General features: G+C 38.9%; 1 protein-coding gene across 13 annotated transcripts in view; it reads right to left on the bottom strand.

The window, feature by feature from the left end:
- Nucleotides 1-15,505, bottom strand: part of MECOM (MDS1 and EVI1 complex locus) — a 562,536-nt gene that overhangs the window by 58,882 nt on the left and 488,149 nt on the right. For 10 of the 13 annotated variants that reach the window (XM_047875125.1, XM_047875120.1, XM_047875119.1 and 7 more), the window contains exon 3: nucleotides 577-711. In XM_047875125.1, the coding sequence (XP_047731081.1) occupies nucleotides 577-711 (135 nt within the window). Of the gene's footprint in view, nucleotides 1-576; nucleotides 712-3,068; nucleotides 3,088-3,317; nucleotides 3,363-3,556; nucleotides 4,329-15,505 lie in introns of those variants that run through there. The other 3 variants (XM_047875126.1, XM_047875129.1, XM_047875127.1) reach the window with 3 other exon arrangements.

Genomic DNA, 15,505 nt, shown 5'->3' on the forward strand with positions numbered 1-15,505 from the left:
TTTCTACTTTTCACATATACAAAAAAAAGAAGTATTTTGATTAATCTAAAAGTGTTTCTCATTTATAATCAGGCAAGTCAATATAAAATGCATAGTCAGGTAAGTCCACATATAGATCATCCATACATATATATCTACCTACTACTTCAAGTAAGATCTATATAATATTTCAAGGGTATCACTTCCATTTTCTGCACAAATTCATAAAGTGTTATTGAGTACCTCAATACTTTCTATGAATGTTTCCCTATTATGATGGTAAAGAAAAAAAGGTAAAGAACATCTAGCAATAAATAGTGCTCAGTGTTTAAATCATCCAATCACATTCAGAAAACTCGAACATTTATGAAGTTTACTGTTACAAAGTGAGTAAACCACCCAAAAAAGTAGCACTGAAAGAAAGCAGTGCTGCAAATAACTTTATTCTGCATCTTACTTCTATTTGTGCATTACCTTTCACCCTATCAACAAACAGGCCACAAGGGTCTACTGCAACTCACTGTTATTTTTATTCTTCAGGCTTCACTGATACTTTAGTGCTCTCAAAGAAAAGACAAGAAAATCTTTACAACGTACCTGATCATTTATCTGGCATGCAACGAGGTTGTGCTGATCATAACAGCCAGCGAACCTGATGTACTTGAGCCAGCTTCCTACATCTGGTTGACTAGCATCTACGCAGAACTTCACATTGCAAAACTCATCTAAGATCTGGAAGGAAGAAGATGAGAACAATCAGTTTCCATATCAGTTCATTCATTAGAATAGTGAATTGCTTGAAAATATTTTACTCGTGTGTAGTCCTCCTTTAAATCCTTTTTTAAAAAGTCAGACAGCATGCATATTAATAAAGGAGGTATGATAATAAGTTATCTTAGAAGCAGCAATGTACTGTTTTTTAAAAGAACAAAGCGATTGTAAATTATTGCAAAAACTGATCAATTGATTTCAAAAAATGCTTGTTTCCTTGTTATGCATGAATGAGTGCTATTGACTTAGTTCTAGTCAATGTGATTTTTATGAAAAAATAATGTTGAATAGTACATATTCACATAATATTTCTAAACTAAGTAGTCAGTGTTCAAGGTTCAGATTGTCTTCCCATGAAAGTGTATACTTTCACATTTTTGTCCTTTAAATTCATTCAATTAAAAAAACTTTAAATATTATTAAATTCCTTTTCACTCTGCATTTCACTACCATGAAACAACTAAATCATACCCTGAATTGAAAAAGATAATAAAATTTGTCTCATAGATGTTTCTGACAAAACTTAAGAAAAACAAATGAAAACAAACGATTGATGCACACTCATGCAAAATATGGCAACCTAACACATGTCAATGCATGTTTCAATTTTATGTTTAGTAAGCAAAATAACAAAATTGGCTTGTGAACAAGTAAAAATATATATAATAATACTGTAACAAATTGCCATCATTAAGTATGTTTGTGTATTGTTATTTTTCATATGATTTTACATTTGGCCTATCCTGAATATTAATCATTACTTAGGACACCTATTAAACAAAAATCTAAATGGGAAACATCTATTTTTGAGGTTTTGCATACTTAAACAAAGGTATTCTGATTCACTAGCAGCAATAATGTTTTAAACATCAATATTAAAAGCTGCAGAGTCGTTGACCTAATGGGGAGTAACTAGAAAGGCTGGTAATGTTAATGTCAATCAGTTAATGCAAACTTGAGGAAGTTTCCTATCACAGACTAAATAAGACACTCTAGAACAAAAAAAAATCATTAAATAACTCCCAGAGAACCTTGCTGTATCTACACCTATCTAAAAGTAAAAACTAAACTCTTGGGTCCATAGACCAAAAGCAATCTTGCATAGAATTCAGGTATTCACCTAGTTGCAGATTCAACTCATTAACTCACCACAAACTTCAAGAAGAAGCCCAGGGCTCTGAGAGCTCTAGTTAAGAGGCATTATGAATAAGCCTTTGGCCATGAGGCAATTAAAGGGCAATAAGTAGCCCCACAATTTAAAAAAGAAAAATCAAAACAGAAGATAGGGATAGTAATTGCTACACACACGTACACACACACACACACACACATCTTTTTCAAGACACCTCTTCACACTAACAACAACAGAAAGTTTACATTAAATACCCTCTCTAGTGAGAAAGACAGATTTTAACAATCTCTTATTTTTTAAATTACAAACTTTAACTCGTTCTCTTCAACTCTCAACGCTGAGTAACTCAAATGGCAACTTGAGATCCCCCTCCCAGATGTCTACGAGAAGCATAAATAACAATAGCAATACACATTTTAAAATAGTAAAAAGTTGGTGTTTTTGTTTTGTTAGTTTTTTTGGCTTGTTTGGTTTCTGGTATTTGTTTTCTTGACTAGCAAAAACAAAAAGGCAGTTCTACTGACACAGGAGAGAAATATTTAATGAAGGAAATAGAGTGAAGTCAGTGAAATGCAACACCAGTTCCATTTCATATTTGCAGAAAGAGGTGGAAAACTTGTTAATTTCAAAGTCAAGCATCATCTATCCCCTTAGCTTTCCAGCATTCCCTTTTGCGGGGGGCAGGGAGTTAAGTATTGCATATACTGCACATAAAAATTCTAGGTGTAATTTTATTCCGTGTTAACATTATTGCCATTGCCACTGTCAACAGTGAAATTAATTTAAAAACAGGTTCATTCCCAAAGAATGTCTTTTTACATATATGTTACATGATTATTCAAATATTTCATCAACATATTAACTTTCTTACTCTCAATATTCTTGCCCCAAGACAAAAGCTGAACTTTCTCCAGAAACGTTTCCCCCCCTGGGTGAATTATTCACTTTTGATTTGCTAGCAGAACTGCATTTGTCTCCCAAATGTCTTAATCGTCTCGGAAATCTCGAATAAAATAAAGTAACAACACATCTTCTGTCATTTCATCTAACACACTCCTGTGTTTTTAAAGGCTGTCAAGTTCCAAAGATAGCTTAAAAAAAAAAAAAAGAATTCCCTTTAGGTGGACTTTAGAGAAAGGCCCTTTCAAAAACCAACAGCAAAAGGAAAGAAAAAAAAAATCCCTACATTCTAGCCAAAGGGTCCGAATGTGACTTTCTCGCGAAGCAGCACACGATGTTGGACAGCAAAGCTGTTACTTGGCAAGGTGGAACTCGGCCGAAAGCGGCTCCAAAGTCGCGTGGCCGGTGCCAGGAATTCAGATTTTGGCAACCCCACCTTCTGCGTCCCTGATACCGACGGACAGACACACGGAGGGAGGGGAAGTAGGAGACGAGCGAGAGGGAAAAAAGGCCGACAGCCGGGAGAGAGACCCACCGAAGGCCGGACGACCCACCCCGGAGACGCGTCCAGACCGCACCGTCAGGAGGAACAAGGAAATCGCCAGTCCCAGCAACGTAGATAAGCAGCAGGGCTCCGCGAGACTGCGGGCAAGTAGGAAAAGAAGGCTGGGGGGGCGGGGGGTGCCCCGGAGAAGGGGTGCCAAGGCAGAAAAGTGTCCGAAGTTACAAACTATGCACATCGCCAAGACTTTTTTTTTAAGTGCGTTCTCTTACCTTAAGATTTCTATGGCCTCAACTCAGCAATAAAAGGCAATCACAGAAGAATTAAAACAAACAAAATAAAATAATCAGCAGCCCCCAGCTTTCCTGCACGAAAATCCTTTCAAACGATCCCGAACCACATTTCGGGATGTTTAAAAAAAAATAAAAAAGAAAAAAAAAAGAAAAGAAAGAAAAAGGAAAAAAGAAAGCCTCGCGTCTCGATTTCCGAATAGGTCTCTGATAACTTTGTCCGTTTCTAGGATCTGCTCGCCAGGACCACGCGTTTCAGATTTATTGTCCGCCAACAGTGTATTTTTAAGACCAGAAATGAAGTCTCCTTTCGTCTGGGTGACCCGGGTTTGGTGTGTTTTGGCTTTTTTTTCCCCCTTCCTAAATGAGCTCGGAGCTATTCCTTCTGGTTCACATCACCTCCCTCTTTTCTCACTTTCTCTTGCTCTTATCAGCCCGATGTGTAATGAAAGTTATCTGAAACCCACTAAAACTTCTTCCACTTCTCTCTCCCAGTTCCAGGGGGGGTGGGGGGGGACAGGCAGGAGGGGCAGAGTTTGAAAAGGTGGGGGGCCTGGGGAGGCGAGGGGAGCTCTAGCCCCCTTTCAGATCCTCCGTAGCGCCTTCCCCAGTCCTAGACCCTCACGGGATCGTCCCCTTTCGCAACTCCAAGCGCAGCCGCCGGGTTTCTATTTCATGAACTGTCTCTTTAAAGAAGATCTGCTCGGCCATCCAGAAAGAACCCGGGGCGAGGGAGAAAGGGAGCTATCTCCCGCCGCCCAGAGTGTCGGAAGCCAGACGGGGCTCCTCTTTCAGTAAATTTTTAAAGTGACAGCAGCCTCCTCTGGCGGGAGAGGTCACAAAAAGGTCGCCAAGACCCAAGTCCTATAGGGACAGACTGATTATGGATACACCATCCCCCTTAAGCATGTAGATTTCTCCGGGTAAACAACCAATGGGGAGATCTCGCCAGACAGGATTTCTTTCCCTAGGGAAATATCCTCTGTTTAGGTGTCCTGAAAGCACAAGTGTAAGTGTGTGTGTGTGTGTGTGTGCGTGCGTGTGTGTGTGTGTGTGTGTGTGCGCGTGTGTGTGTGTTGGAGGTGGGGGATGGGAGTGATCCGGTGGAGAAGTGCTTTGGGGGGTGTGAGGGTGTGTGCACCAAGCCTGGGGGTGGGGCGCTGGAGGGGGCGAGAATGAGAATGGGGTTTAGGGTGAAGAGACACTGGCTCATGCTAAACCTCATAATTAGTTTAGAAATTCTCAGAAAACAACAGCCTAACAGTGAAAGTTGGCATGTCCATTTCCAGTTTTCTGCTAAGCATCTTTTTAAGTGATTATTATTGAAATTCATGCTCTGTTCTCTATTATTATAGTTAGGTCAGCTGAAGAGCATGCTACTTTTTCAAATCATGTTTGTCTTAAAAGAAGTAATTTCAAAATCTGAAACATGTTTTGCCAATAACCTGCCCAAATAGCGTATTAAGGTCTTGGAGAGATTGACAATTGTCTGGTGAGTTTTTGCCATATTCTGTAATACGTTAATTAAAACACCATTAACGACCAAAAGTGGAATTAAGCAGTTTGACAACTCAAGTTATTTTTAAAGTTTTAACATTGTAAATACTGTTTTGGGGGATCAGTACTGTACGGTGATTAATAACTTTCTAATATAAATGGTCACTTTTCATCAAAACATTTCAGAAACAGCACCGGAAGAAGGAATATAGGAATGCGTGACAAAATAAAAGAGTCTACGGATTTACCTATAGCCAACCTTTGAAATTTTAGTAAAACCCAACGGTTAAATGGAAATATTTTTTTTTTATCACAAAACTCCATTCATAAAAACAAATGAACAAATCCAACTTCTCAACTCAACAATGGAAAGTTAAGCAAAGTAAGCCGGTCGAGGGACCCTTGAGGGGGAGGGGCGGAGGGAAAGGCTATGGAAAGCGTGCTTACGTTGAACTTTATCAGCGAACAGGGACGACGCCAAGTCCCCTTTTTGTTTTCTCCAAGTGCAAATAGACGTGTAAATCTAGTAGATGTATATTTCCCCAAAATGCTGATTTAAAAAACAAAAATAGTAACAAAAGGGAGGGATGTGGGAGAGAGAAAATGACAAGAGGTGGTGACTAATTCGTTTCGGTGGCCTGTTATCTGTGACATTGAACTGTTATTTCAGATAATGGCCATTGTTTGAGGAAAAATCGCACAGCAGTGGTAGGTAGGACAGGAAAAATCCTTTGTAAATAACCTAAAACCCGGTCAGATATTCCCATAGAGTTCGGCGCTTGAGAACCTTTAAGAGCCCCCGGTTTGCTGCCATTGATTTCCTGCCCTTCCTCAACTTGCCCATTGTCGGAGCCCTTTTTTTTTTTTTTTTTTTTTTTTTTTTTTAATTTAGCCATAAATTGGACCGGCTCGAGCTATGAGCTGTTCTATTTTCTTCCTGTCAGGATGAGGGATTTGTTTTATGATGCATTGTGTATTAAATACAAGTAATCTGGGGAACCGATTGCTTCAGACAGTGCGGCCTGATCAGGGGGTCTGAGAGCTGAGCGCCCCAATCCCCCGCCCCAGCCCCGCGGCCCCCGCCACCTTGCCCTTTACAAAGCGGCTCTGAAAAGGAGGAAATGTCGGTGGATAAACAAAAGGTCGGGTAGAATCAGTGGCAGGTTCTGGTTAAATTAGGATTTCGTGGAAAGGGCCTCGGAGTTTTTTCCCTTATATTGGGTTCGGGTGGGGGAGGCGGGGCGACTTTCAAGGTCTGGGTACTTGCAGATGTGGCTGAGGCCGGTAGATGGCGTTGCACCCCGAACTAAGGCGCTGCGGCTGCGGCTTCAACCACCCAGGTGAACCCCTGCCTTCCGCCGGGCGCCGGCCTCCGGCTTTGCCCTGCGCCCAGCACGCCGGCCCGCACTTCCCGAGCTTCTGGCCGAGGGCACCCTGCAGTCCAGAACCGCGGACACCGGCCTGAGCTAGGACTAGTTCCACGTAGGAAATTCTCTTCTCCAAACAGAGCCAAAAGTGTTAACGCCTTCTCTCTGAAACCTTGGAAGATTTATCTAGAGAGATGGGGGATTATTTAGCCTCATCATTATTTTATCAATATCATCATCATCAGTCTTGCTCTCTGCTGAATTCCTAGTGAGAAAGACTAAAGGAAATCATCAGAAGGACCCGGGCAAACACGAAATATCAATCTCTCTCCCTCGCTCTTGCTCCCCCCACCCTTCGCTCTCGCGCGCTCCCGCTCTCTCCCTCCCTCACACCCCGCCCCCTCTCTTTTTTGATTATATAATAACCTCGCGGAAAGACAGAGTCACCCCACTTTTCTTCCCCCGACGACGCAGCTTGAAGTTTAAAAGTAGGGTCCTGAAATCCCAGAGTAGTTAGATGGGCCTTGTTTCTCAGGAAAGGAGCCTCTTGCTATTTCCATAATAACCCTTTAGGAGAAGACCCTGACCCACCTCCTCCCGTAAGAAGTGAAACAGAAGAGGAGACGGAGCTCTGGAGAAAAAAGGTTTTTACACAGCGCTTGTTTTTCTCCCTGGTTAACTTGCTTTCCATCAGGAGGTTTCTAAAACAATAAATAAATACAAGGAGCCAAATACCACCACCAATTCCCTTTATTCCTTGGGATTTCGGGTGAAATCTGTTTACAGTAGTTCCCAGTTACAAATTAATCTGCAAAAGCCGCTGTCTGCTCAGCAGTAATCAGTAACATGCGTGTTCTGCAGTGTTTAACGCTGCCCTTGAAATGGGCTATTAAAAATAATGGTTTTACTATAATCTCAAACCAACTTTAATTTGCAAACATGTATCAGGACAAATGATCTAAATATTAAGGGGATGGAATGGAAGAACATACTATAACAAATGTATAGCTCTAGAGAAAGCAGAAAATAGACCGATTCATCACCACTGTTTAAGAAGAATCCTACTTTAAAAACATTTTTTTCCAGAAGGAATTATTGTTTTTTCTGTCCCAGTCTGTTAATTGTTGTTTACCAGGAAAAAGGCATTGGAAAATATGAGGGTTGAGTGTGAGTTGATAGATTTTCTGGGAGCTGTAAAGATCCCCCTTTGGCTGATGGCAGGGCTGGGGTGGGAGAGGTTAATGTGTTTTCTTCCTGGTTTGAAAAGGGCATAAACCCTCCTCAGGCCCCTTCCTTCCTCCCCCATCTGCGTGGATTGCAGAATCTTTAAAAGGCTCAAAGATTTCCAATAAGGCCACTGGCTCTGCCTTCATTGTGTAACTGTTTATTTAAAATAAGTCAATATATTAGTTAAAGCAGTAAGAAGTTAGTGCTTCAGTATTCAAGTGATTCCCACAAGACTGTAAGCTGATGCCTCTTTTAAGCCTTCAACTTCATGGCTGTCCCAGAAGTAAAAGTTCTGCTAATGGAGACCCTATGGGCATGGTACATTCCAGCACATCATTAAAGGAAAGAAAAGCAGTCCAGCCAAAGCCAGATGAAATGACTGCACTGTCCACTTTTAATAGGCTTCCTGTGGACAAACAGCCCTGTAACACTCTGCAGAGGACAATATTTAAAAACAAGACAACTTGCTGGCAGTTTTCAATACCATAAAGTTAATAAAGTATGTTCCCATTCACCCTGACATTATGTTTTTAGTTTATAGAGGAAGGCACTTTATAACCTCAGCCTAAGTAGACTTCCCTTAATTCCGCAGCTTTGGGTTTCTTGAGGTGGCTAAATATACACTGAACTTCAAGCCTGACATTTTTGTTTTAACACTCTTTTTTTGTAGCTTTTCAAGAACATACAAGTGCATTTTTACATTTCTCAAGTGCAGTTTCATTCATGGAGATCCTGTTAAATCTTGTTTCATACAGTTCATGTCAAGAAGCATGAAATAATCTGAGAAATTGACATTTGGCTGAACAATAACTGCTTGCTAATTAAATTAGCTTCATGTATAGATATTGACGTGTGTTTAAAAAGAAAATCGATGCTTTCTTTTCCACACCAGAACAGGATTTTGTAAAATCTAACTTAACTGAGACTAAGATAAGAAAAAATAAAGTAAGTACGTCTTTAGGACTCAAGAGACTCCCCACTGATTTTCCTATAAATATTTTTCCCAATACAGAAACTCCCAATTTGTCTCTCCTTCTTCTTTCCCTCCAGATTCTTGACCACCTACAAGTTCTTCTCCCAAATCCTTTTACTTAAAGAGTAAGCCTTGTAATGAAGCATAACATCTAGCCAGAGAAACTAGGTCAGAAAGCCAAGGAATCAAAGGAATATTTTGTTTAATTTTAGTTTATATGTTTTAATCAGGGGCGTATTTCCCAAGATGGGCCCCCTAAATTTGAAGGTCAATTCTGTGGTGCTGGGTAGGTAGACACAAATAAAACAGTCCAGCACAGTAAGTTTACAAACAAAAAGGGCTCGGAATGTCTATAGTCACAAATATACACCATCACTCCTCAGGAGAGATGTTTCTTGTCTCTCTTGATGGACTTTGTTTTTTGTTTTGTTGTTGTTGTTGTTGTTTTTAATCTATGGGTGTGGGGGGGGGCTGTTGAAAAAAAATGAAAAAAGGAAATTAAACGTAAAAAAAATGTAAATAAAAAATTTCCCTTGGTCTGGAAATGGGCCCTACTGAAAGCATGTTAATCCCCACCTCAGTAATTTGGTTCTCCAGGAGAAGACAGAAGCCCTGCTGCTGTGCCCTGCACTTCATAAATCACATCTTTATGTGGACAAGGTCAGGGCACCTAACAGCTCAGACATGGGCCTTTGCAGTGGCTCGAGGATTCAGGCATGTTTACTCTCCCGCTCGGCTCTCCGAGGAGTAGTCCAGCACGCTTCTAATTACTTTTGATTATTTTCATTTGCTGGGGTCAGTCTGGCTTGCCAGGACTGCTGGAGGGTTGATTTCCTACAAATCTCGATGTCTTTGTAGGACGGCACTGTGTGCGTGCAGAATTAGCACCCCGTTATTGTCCCTACAGCATGGGATCCCTCAAAAGAGATACTGTGATATAAAAGTTTCCCCAGTGAACCATTACCTACTTCCAATTTTATTAATTAACTCACAAGCATAATCACCTAGCTGATCTTTTAAAAAATGCAGATGACTTTCTTACCATTTGAGTATTTTATCGTATATTTGGCCACACTGAAAGTGAATTTCTTTTCTTTTTTTCCTTTTTTTTTTTTTCTTTTTGCTTTACTCTAAATATATTTAGTAATGACTAGCAGCCCTTTGGAAACTAAGATGAAATACTTTGCTGAGACAACAGCTCTAGTGAATAAATTATTATACTCAAAGATTTATTTCCTAAACTCCAATTAAGACTGCCATATTTAAAATATTTTTTGTTTGGCTATTTTGATGTATTTCAGTCCTAAGCTATTACGCTGAGTGGTTATTTTGTGGCGAAAGCACAACAACAACAACAACAACAACAACAAATTCATACAAAGTTTAAATGAAAACGCTGTTATAAAAGAAAAACTTTAATAAAATATAGTAAAATTTTGGTAGAGAAAAAGAGATGAAATACCATTATTTTTCTCTTCTTTATCCACCCAAAGTAGAAATGTTTAATGCTCTGACATATATGCATTAAAAGATGCATTACAAAAAACTGAACAAATAAATATTCACAAAAACTGAAAAATAAGTAATTGCAAAAAACATACAACACATCAATCTGGCTGTTGAGACAATGAACATTTTTAGGTCACCGAGCAAAAATTACTTTTAGCTTTTTCTTTTTTAGATGACAACTTGGATCATGATTACAATTAGTTTTCAAAAGCCAAATTTCTCATTCTTCCTAACTTTGGATCAAAGAATGAATGTACTAAATGCTTTTAGAATTAACTCCAATTCTGTTAGGAATTAATTTTTAATTATTTTATTAATTTTAATTAATTCAATCTCTCGAGACACTATTCAGCACATTATGCAATAACTTGAGGGTCAGCTTCTTCCCTGAGGCTATGAAAACACCTTTGCTTTAGTGGTTGTAGACTCATAATTTTGTGGGGAAAGTGAGCTGGAAGACCTTTCTCTACTTCTGTCTCCACCCCTAGCTATGTGCCTTTGGGTAAGTCACTTAACCTTTGAGTTGGTTTCCATGAGAGTTTCATAATATCAGCCTAACAGGAATGTTGGGAAAATAAATCGGGTAATATGAGTGTGAACCGCTCTGAGTTCATGGGAACAGGTCAAAATACTAGAAACTTCACAGTATTGGTGTTGGTATAATGGGTTAGAACAGACTTACAGACACACACAATGAGGAAGATAGTCTAGTCTATATTTTGAAGAATGGCAAAATCGAAGTATTTTTCTATCCTCTTTCTTCCAGTCCAATGCCAGTTGCCCTAATCCTTACCCTGACCTATGGAAGAGAAGAATTTTAAGAAAAATGTTTTTGCTCTCTCAAGCTGTGCTACCCCTGAAGATGTCTGTCTCTGTCTGGCTTGCAGCTGAGTTTGTTCTGTCCTACCCACTGCGTTCTCTGCCAATCAGTAAGAGGGAGAACTCTGAGGCAGAGGTAAAATGTCATTGAGGTTAAGATCCCTAAAAACCAGGTTAGGAAGCCATCCACACACATATACACACCCATACACACACATCTGGACTAGTTTTAGGTCAATATTTATTACCAAGGCCAGTAAACTTATTCTCTACCATGTCCTCTGGTAGACTTTAAGTGCCAGAATAGCAGGGATTGGGTATATTGTATTTGCTTCTGTTGCCCAGAGCCTAATACAACACCTGGAGGTATTGTACCTCATACGGTACCTCATATGGAGGTATTCAGTAGATGTTTGTTGAAAAAATGTGTAAGAATCTTCCTCGCTTTTCATTCCCACCCATGGATGCCCAGCTTAGATGCCTGTTACCTGTTGTCTGAATTATTGCAATGACCTCTTAACAGATCATCTGACCACAGCTCACGTTCCCACTAGTGCATGCTCAATACTGTTCATCTTCCCCAGCATCAGCTCTTAATCGTTTTTCTGTTCAAAATTCTTCAATGGGTTTCAGTTGTCTAATGATTCAGTATAAACTCATTCCATTTTTTGACAATTAAATGAAGAGATGTAAGTAAATCACTTAGAATCATGCATGGTGCATACCATATGGTCAATAAAAACAGCTATTATTATTATTGGGATTACTAAAATAATTGTTCTTCTAACCATTATTGTTCCTCGGCCTATAATCCATTTTGCCTTGATTATCTTGGATGAAATCTTATCTGCCCTTCAAAGACCCCCTTTTTTATGCCCACTGATTCCTACCAAGTCTGACCTTTTTTCATCATTCACCCCAAATCATCTTTGCTTCAATTCTGGTTTATAGCCAGGTCTACCTTGCCTTACAGTAGTGTTCATTACTAAAATCATTGCTCACTGTTCATTATTAAAATCATCAAAAATCCTTCTTAAGGGTCATTGTAGCTTAAATTCTTAAAGATGGGATCAAGTTTCATTCATACTAACATCTTCAGCCCCATCTTTTCATAATGGGCTAAAACTACCTTTGAACTTCCCTTGTAAGAGTAAATTCATTATGCCTACATGTATGAGGAATTGCTATAATAGCCAAGAAAACTGGACTATTTAACATTGTACCCCTATGGGAATCAACTGATGCCCTGATAAGTCTCTTTTAGGGAATTTAGAGATAGAAACTCCTGCCACTGCTAATGTCCAGAAGCAGCACGTTACTGCTCCCTATCACTCATATTTCTGTTTCTGTTCCATCTGCCCTTTACCTGAGTGCCAACCCTGGACAACATCTTGGACTCTTTCATTTCCCTTATCCCCAGTAAACAGTCACTGACTTGGTCAGTCTGTTAAATTGTTACTACAGAGCCTTTATCTTCCCACTGGCACCGGCCTAATGAAGGCCCTTGTCATATTAGGCCTGAATTTTATGGCATCTGTAGACCAAAACTTAGCCTTCCTGAAATAACAAAGGTATAACAATGTTTTGTTTTACCTAAAAAAGAAAAGAAAAGGTAGAAAACAAAGAAAAAACACACTAATAAAGATTCTGATGGATCCTAATGTGCTAGAAAATAAAGCCCCTAATTCCAAACGCAGTCTCCTCTCTAATTTGATGTCAAATTTATCTTGTTAGGCCCATATCCTGGTTCTTCCCTCCAAACAGGTCCTTAGTTCTGGTTAGCAACTAGGGATGTGAGCAGAAGTTCTTGGTCCTTTAACTGTGTTCATGTGGGTCCTTCACATTTTCTTACAGTCATGGCATTCAGGAGATGAAACAATGGAAATACTAGTACTATTTGTAGACCTCATACACAGCCATCCAGGCACCCTTACAGTACTTGTTATTAAAATCATTCACTAGTCAGTCATCATATTTAGGGTCATTTGTAATATGTTATCTGCCAATTTACCTATAGGCTGTTTAATGGCCAGAAACACTCTTCACGTGAGCATTTTCTAACCAGTGACTTGTTAGCAGGTCTTCCCCGAGAATGTGTTCTGTGGTTAAATAAGGTAGTAACTCCCTCTTGGGGCCTCACAATGAACATCAGCACGGTAAATGCTCTAAGACTCTAAAAGTTTAAGAAGTACTGCAGGAAAGAAACCTTTTGACTTGTTTAATGGGGCATCAACAAAAATATTTAAACATGTACAAAATCCCCTTGCCCCTTCCACTGGGACACCTAAGGGAAGGAATTTTGGAAATGAAGCTTTATGTTATTTTGCATCCATTTCAGCAAAGCATATAAATATTCTTCGAAATATTTTTCTATCAGTTGACTTTTTTTTACCTCTTGATCAAAAAATGTTACTACACAATAGTAATAGATGAATAGGGACAAAATCAAGCCTCGACTTCGTTCACATTGAAAGCATTTGGAAGGTCTACCAAGCTCACAAGAAAAGTAGGTTATCAGCAAACTCTAGCCGATTGATCCTCGCCCTGTGAGCTGTTGTAATTGTATTTGAGTGTATGGTACAAGAACCTTCCAAAGAAATGTCTCTATCTCATTTCAAAATCAAACCACACTTTCCTATCCTCTTCTATTACAAGCTCTCCTAAAGCACGGATTTTACCATGGGGTTATTTACACACAAAGTTTTACATTATTTAGGCTTTTCTTAATAAGACTTGGCATTATCTAGATCTTCATTTCCCCAGGAGAGAAAAAAAGCAGTGAGTCAATCTCAGACTAAGGATGCCTGAATTAAACATTTAAGAATTTGCCTTTTTTTTCCAGTTTTTGATATCGGATTCATGTGGCGTGCCAGCCGATGCCTGCCTGACCACTAAACTACATGGACATTAAGTCAGATGGCATACAAAATTACAGGAATTTGATCTTTAGATAAACCACAAACCTTGATGAACTAGCATTGTTCCAGATGAATTAACTCATCATCCTGAAGAACAGAACATTTCACAGGGGTGACCAAACAATCTTCTCTATAAAGAACACTAATGACTGTGATTAATTTGTAATCTATTGAAAGTGCTTTCTTCTAACTAAAGAGGCATACACCATATTGGGGGGAGGGGTGGTGAGGCAGTTCTGGCCCTAGAATTATCGCTCCACTCCAAAGCTCTGACCTTAGGTGCTGGTTACCATATGTCCGTTACAGAATTATTCAAAAACAATCAATATGTTTAGTTCTTATCAATGATTTAGTGAAACATTGATCTTTTCTCTATGTTGGAAATCCTAAAATTCCATTTTATTACATCAATGACCATAGCCAGACACTTAAACAATAAAAAAACCAAAAAAAAAAATTAAACCCTACAGTGCCAGGAAAGCATGTTAGGTTTTTAATCCTTTGGATGGGTGTCCCATCTTTTGATACATACCAAAGGTAAAATGTCAAAATATTCTAATCGTTGGTTAAAGTATCAATAAAATCTCAGTATCATTATGAATACATGGACATTGATTTCAGCCATGGTTTTAAAAATATCTTTCTATAAATTTTGTTGAGTCAATTCTTCAGCTTCAAATAAAATCCTAATATAGCCTGTCTATAAACTCCAGAATTAAATACTGGTCAACTTCCAAGATGCATATTCTCAAAGGTATTTGTGCTTTGGTGTGTAGTTCTTGGCTGGAAAACAAATCCAGGCTTGCTAATGCAGTGCCCTACAACCAGAATGGAGAATGCCAGAAAGCATGTGAATGGAAATACCTAAAGAGGAAAGAAAAATACGCACCCTGATTCACACATAATTTATATTCCCATATGATCTGGACTATAAATTTACAAATAACACATGGAACTCAGTCAGAAGATGGAGAAAACTGAAATTATGAGCCTAGGAAGAAGGTAAGATGGAAATGAGTACAATTTTAAATTTTAAACTCATGCTTTTGTATGATATCACACTGCATCTTACACACTTTTGTATTTCCCCTCCCCACTTCCACTCTTGTGAGTAGCCAGCAAAGTTCATACATCCTCAAAACAATGGTTGGGTGAATCAAGTTTCAATGATTCACTGAGTACTTTAGCTATGTAATGTGTTCGTATTAATTTTCTGGCTTTTGTTGTTTCTGCAAAAAAGTATCACAATAAATGTGTACAATTTCCTATGTATATCTCCTTGGTCGTCAATTCTAAAATATTTCAAGAAAGTCATTTAAAGTCTATAAATATATCTTGCTAAATTTTAATCTTGGAAAGTACAGTGGCATTGTAACATATACATACTCAAATTACTGATGTTCAACTATTGTGAACAGAAAGAAAGAGAAGGAAAAGGAAGAGAGAGAAGAAGGGGAGATTGAGAGAAAGAGACAGAGAGAAGAGAAAGAGAGACAGAGAGAGAATAAATGATCTTTTACCCAGAAAAGAGAACAGGGGGATACATGAATCATCTGTTCCCCGGGTAGGAATCAGGGATCAAATGCCTTTTATTATGAGTATCTTGTTGTGTTGAGTGTGT

Source organism: Prionailurus viverrinus, chromosome C2 (assembly GCF_022837055.1).
Source record: "Prionailurus viverrinus isolate Anna chromosome C2, UM_Priviv_1.0, whole genome shotgun sequence".
NCBI lineage: Eukaryota > Metazoa > Chordata > Mammalia > Carnivora > Felidae > Prionailurus > Prionailurus viverrinus.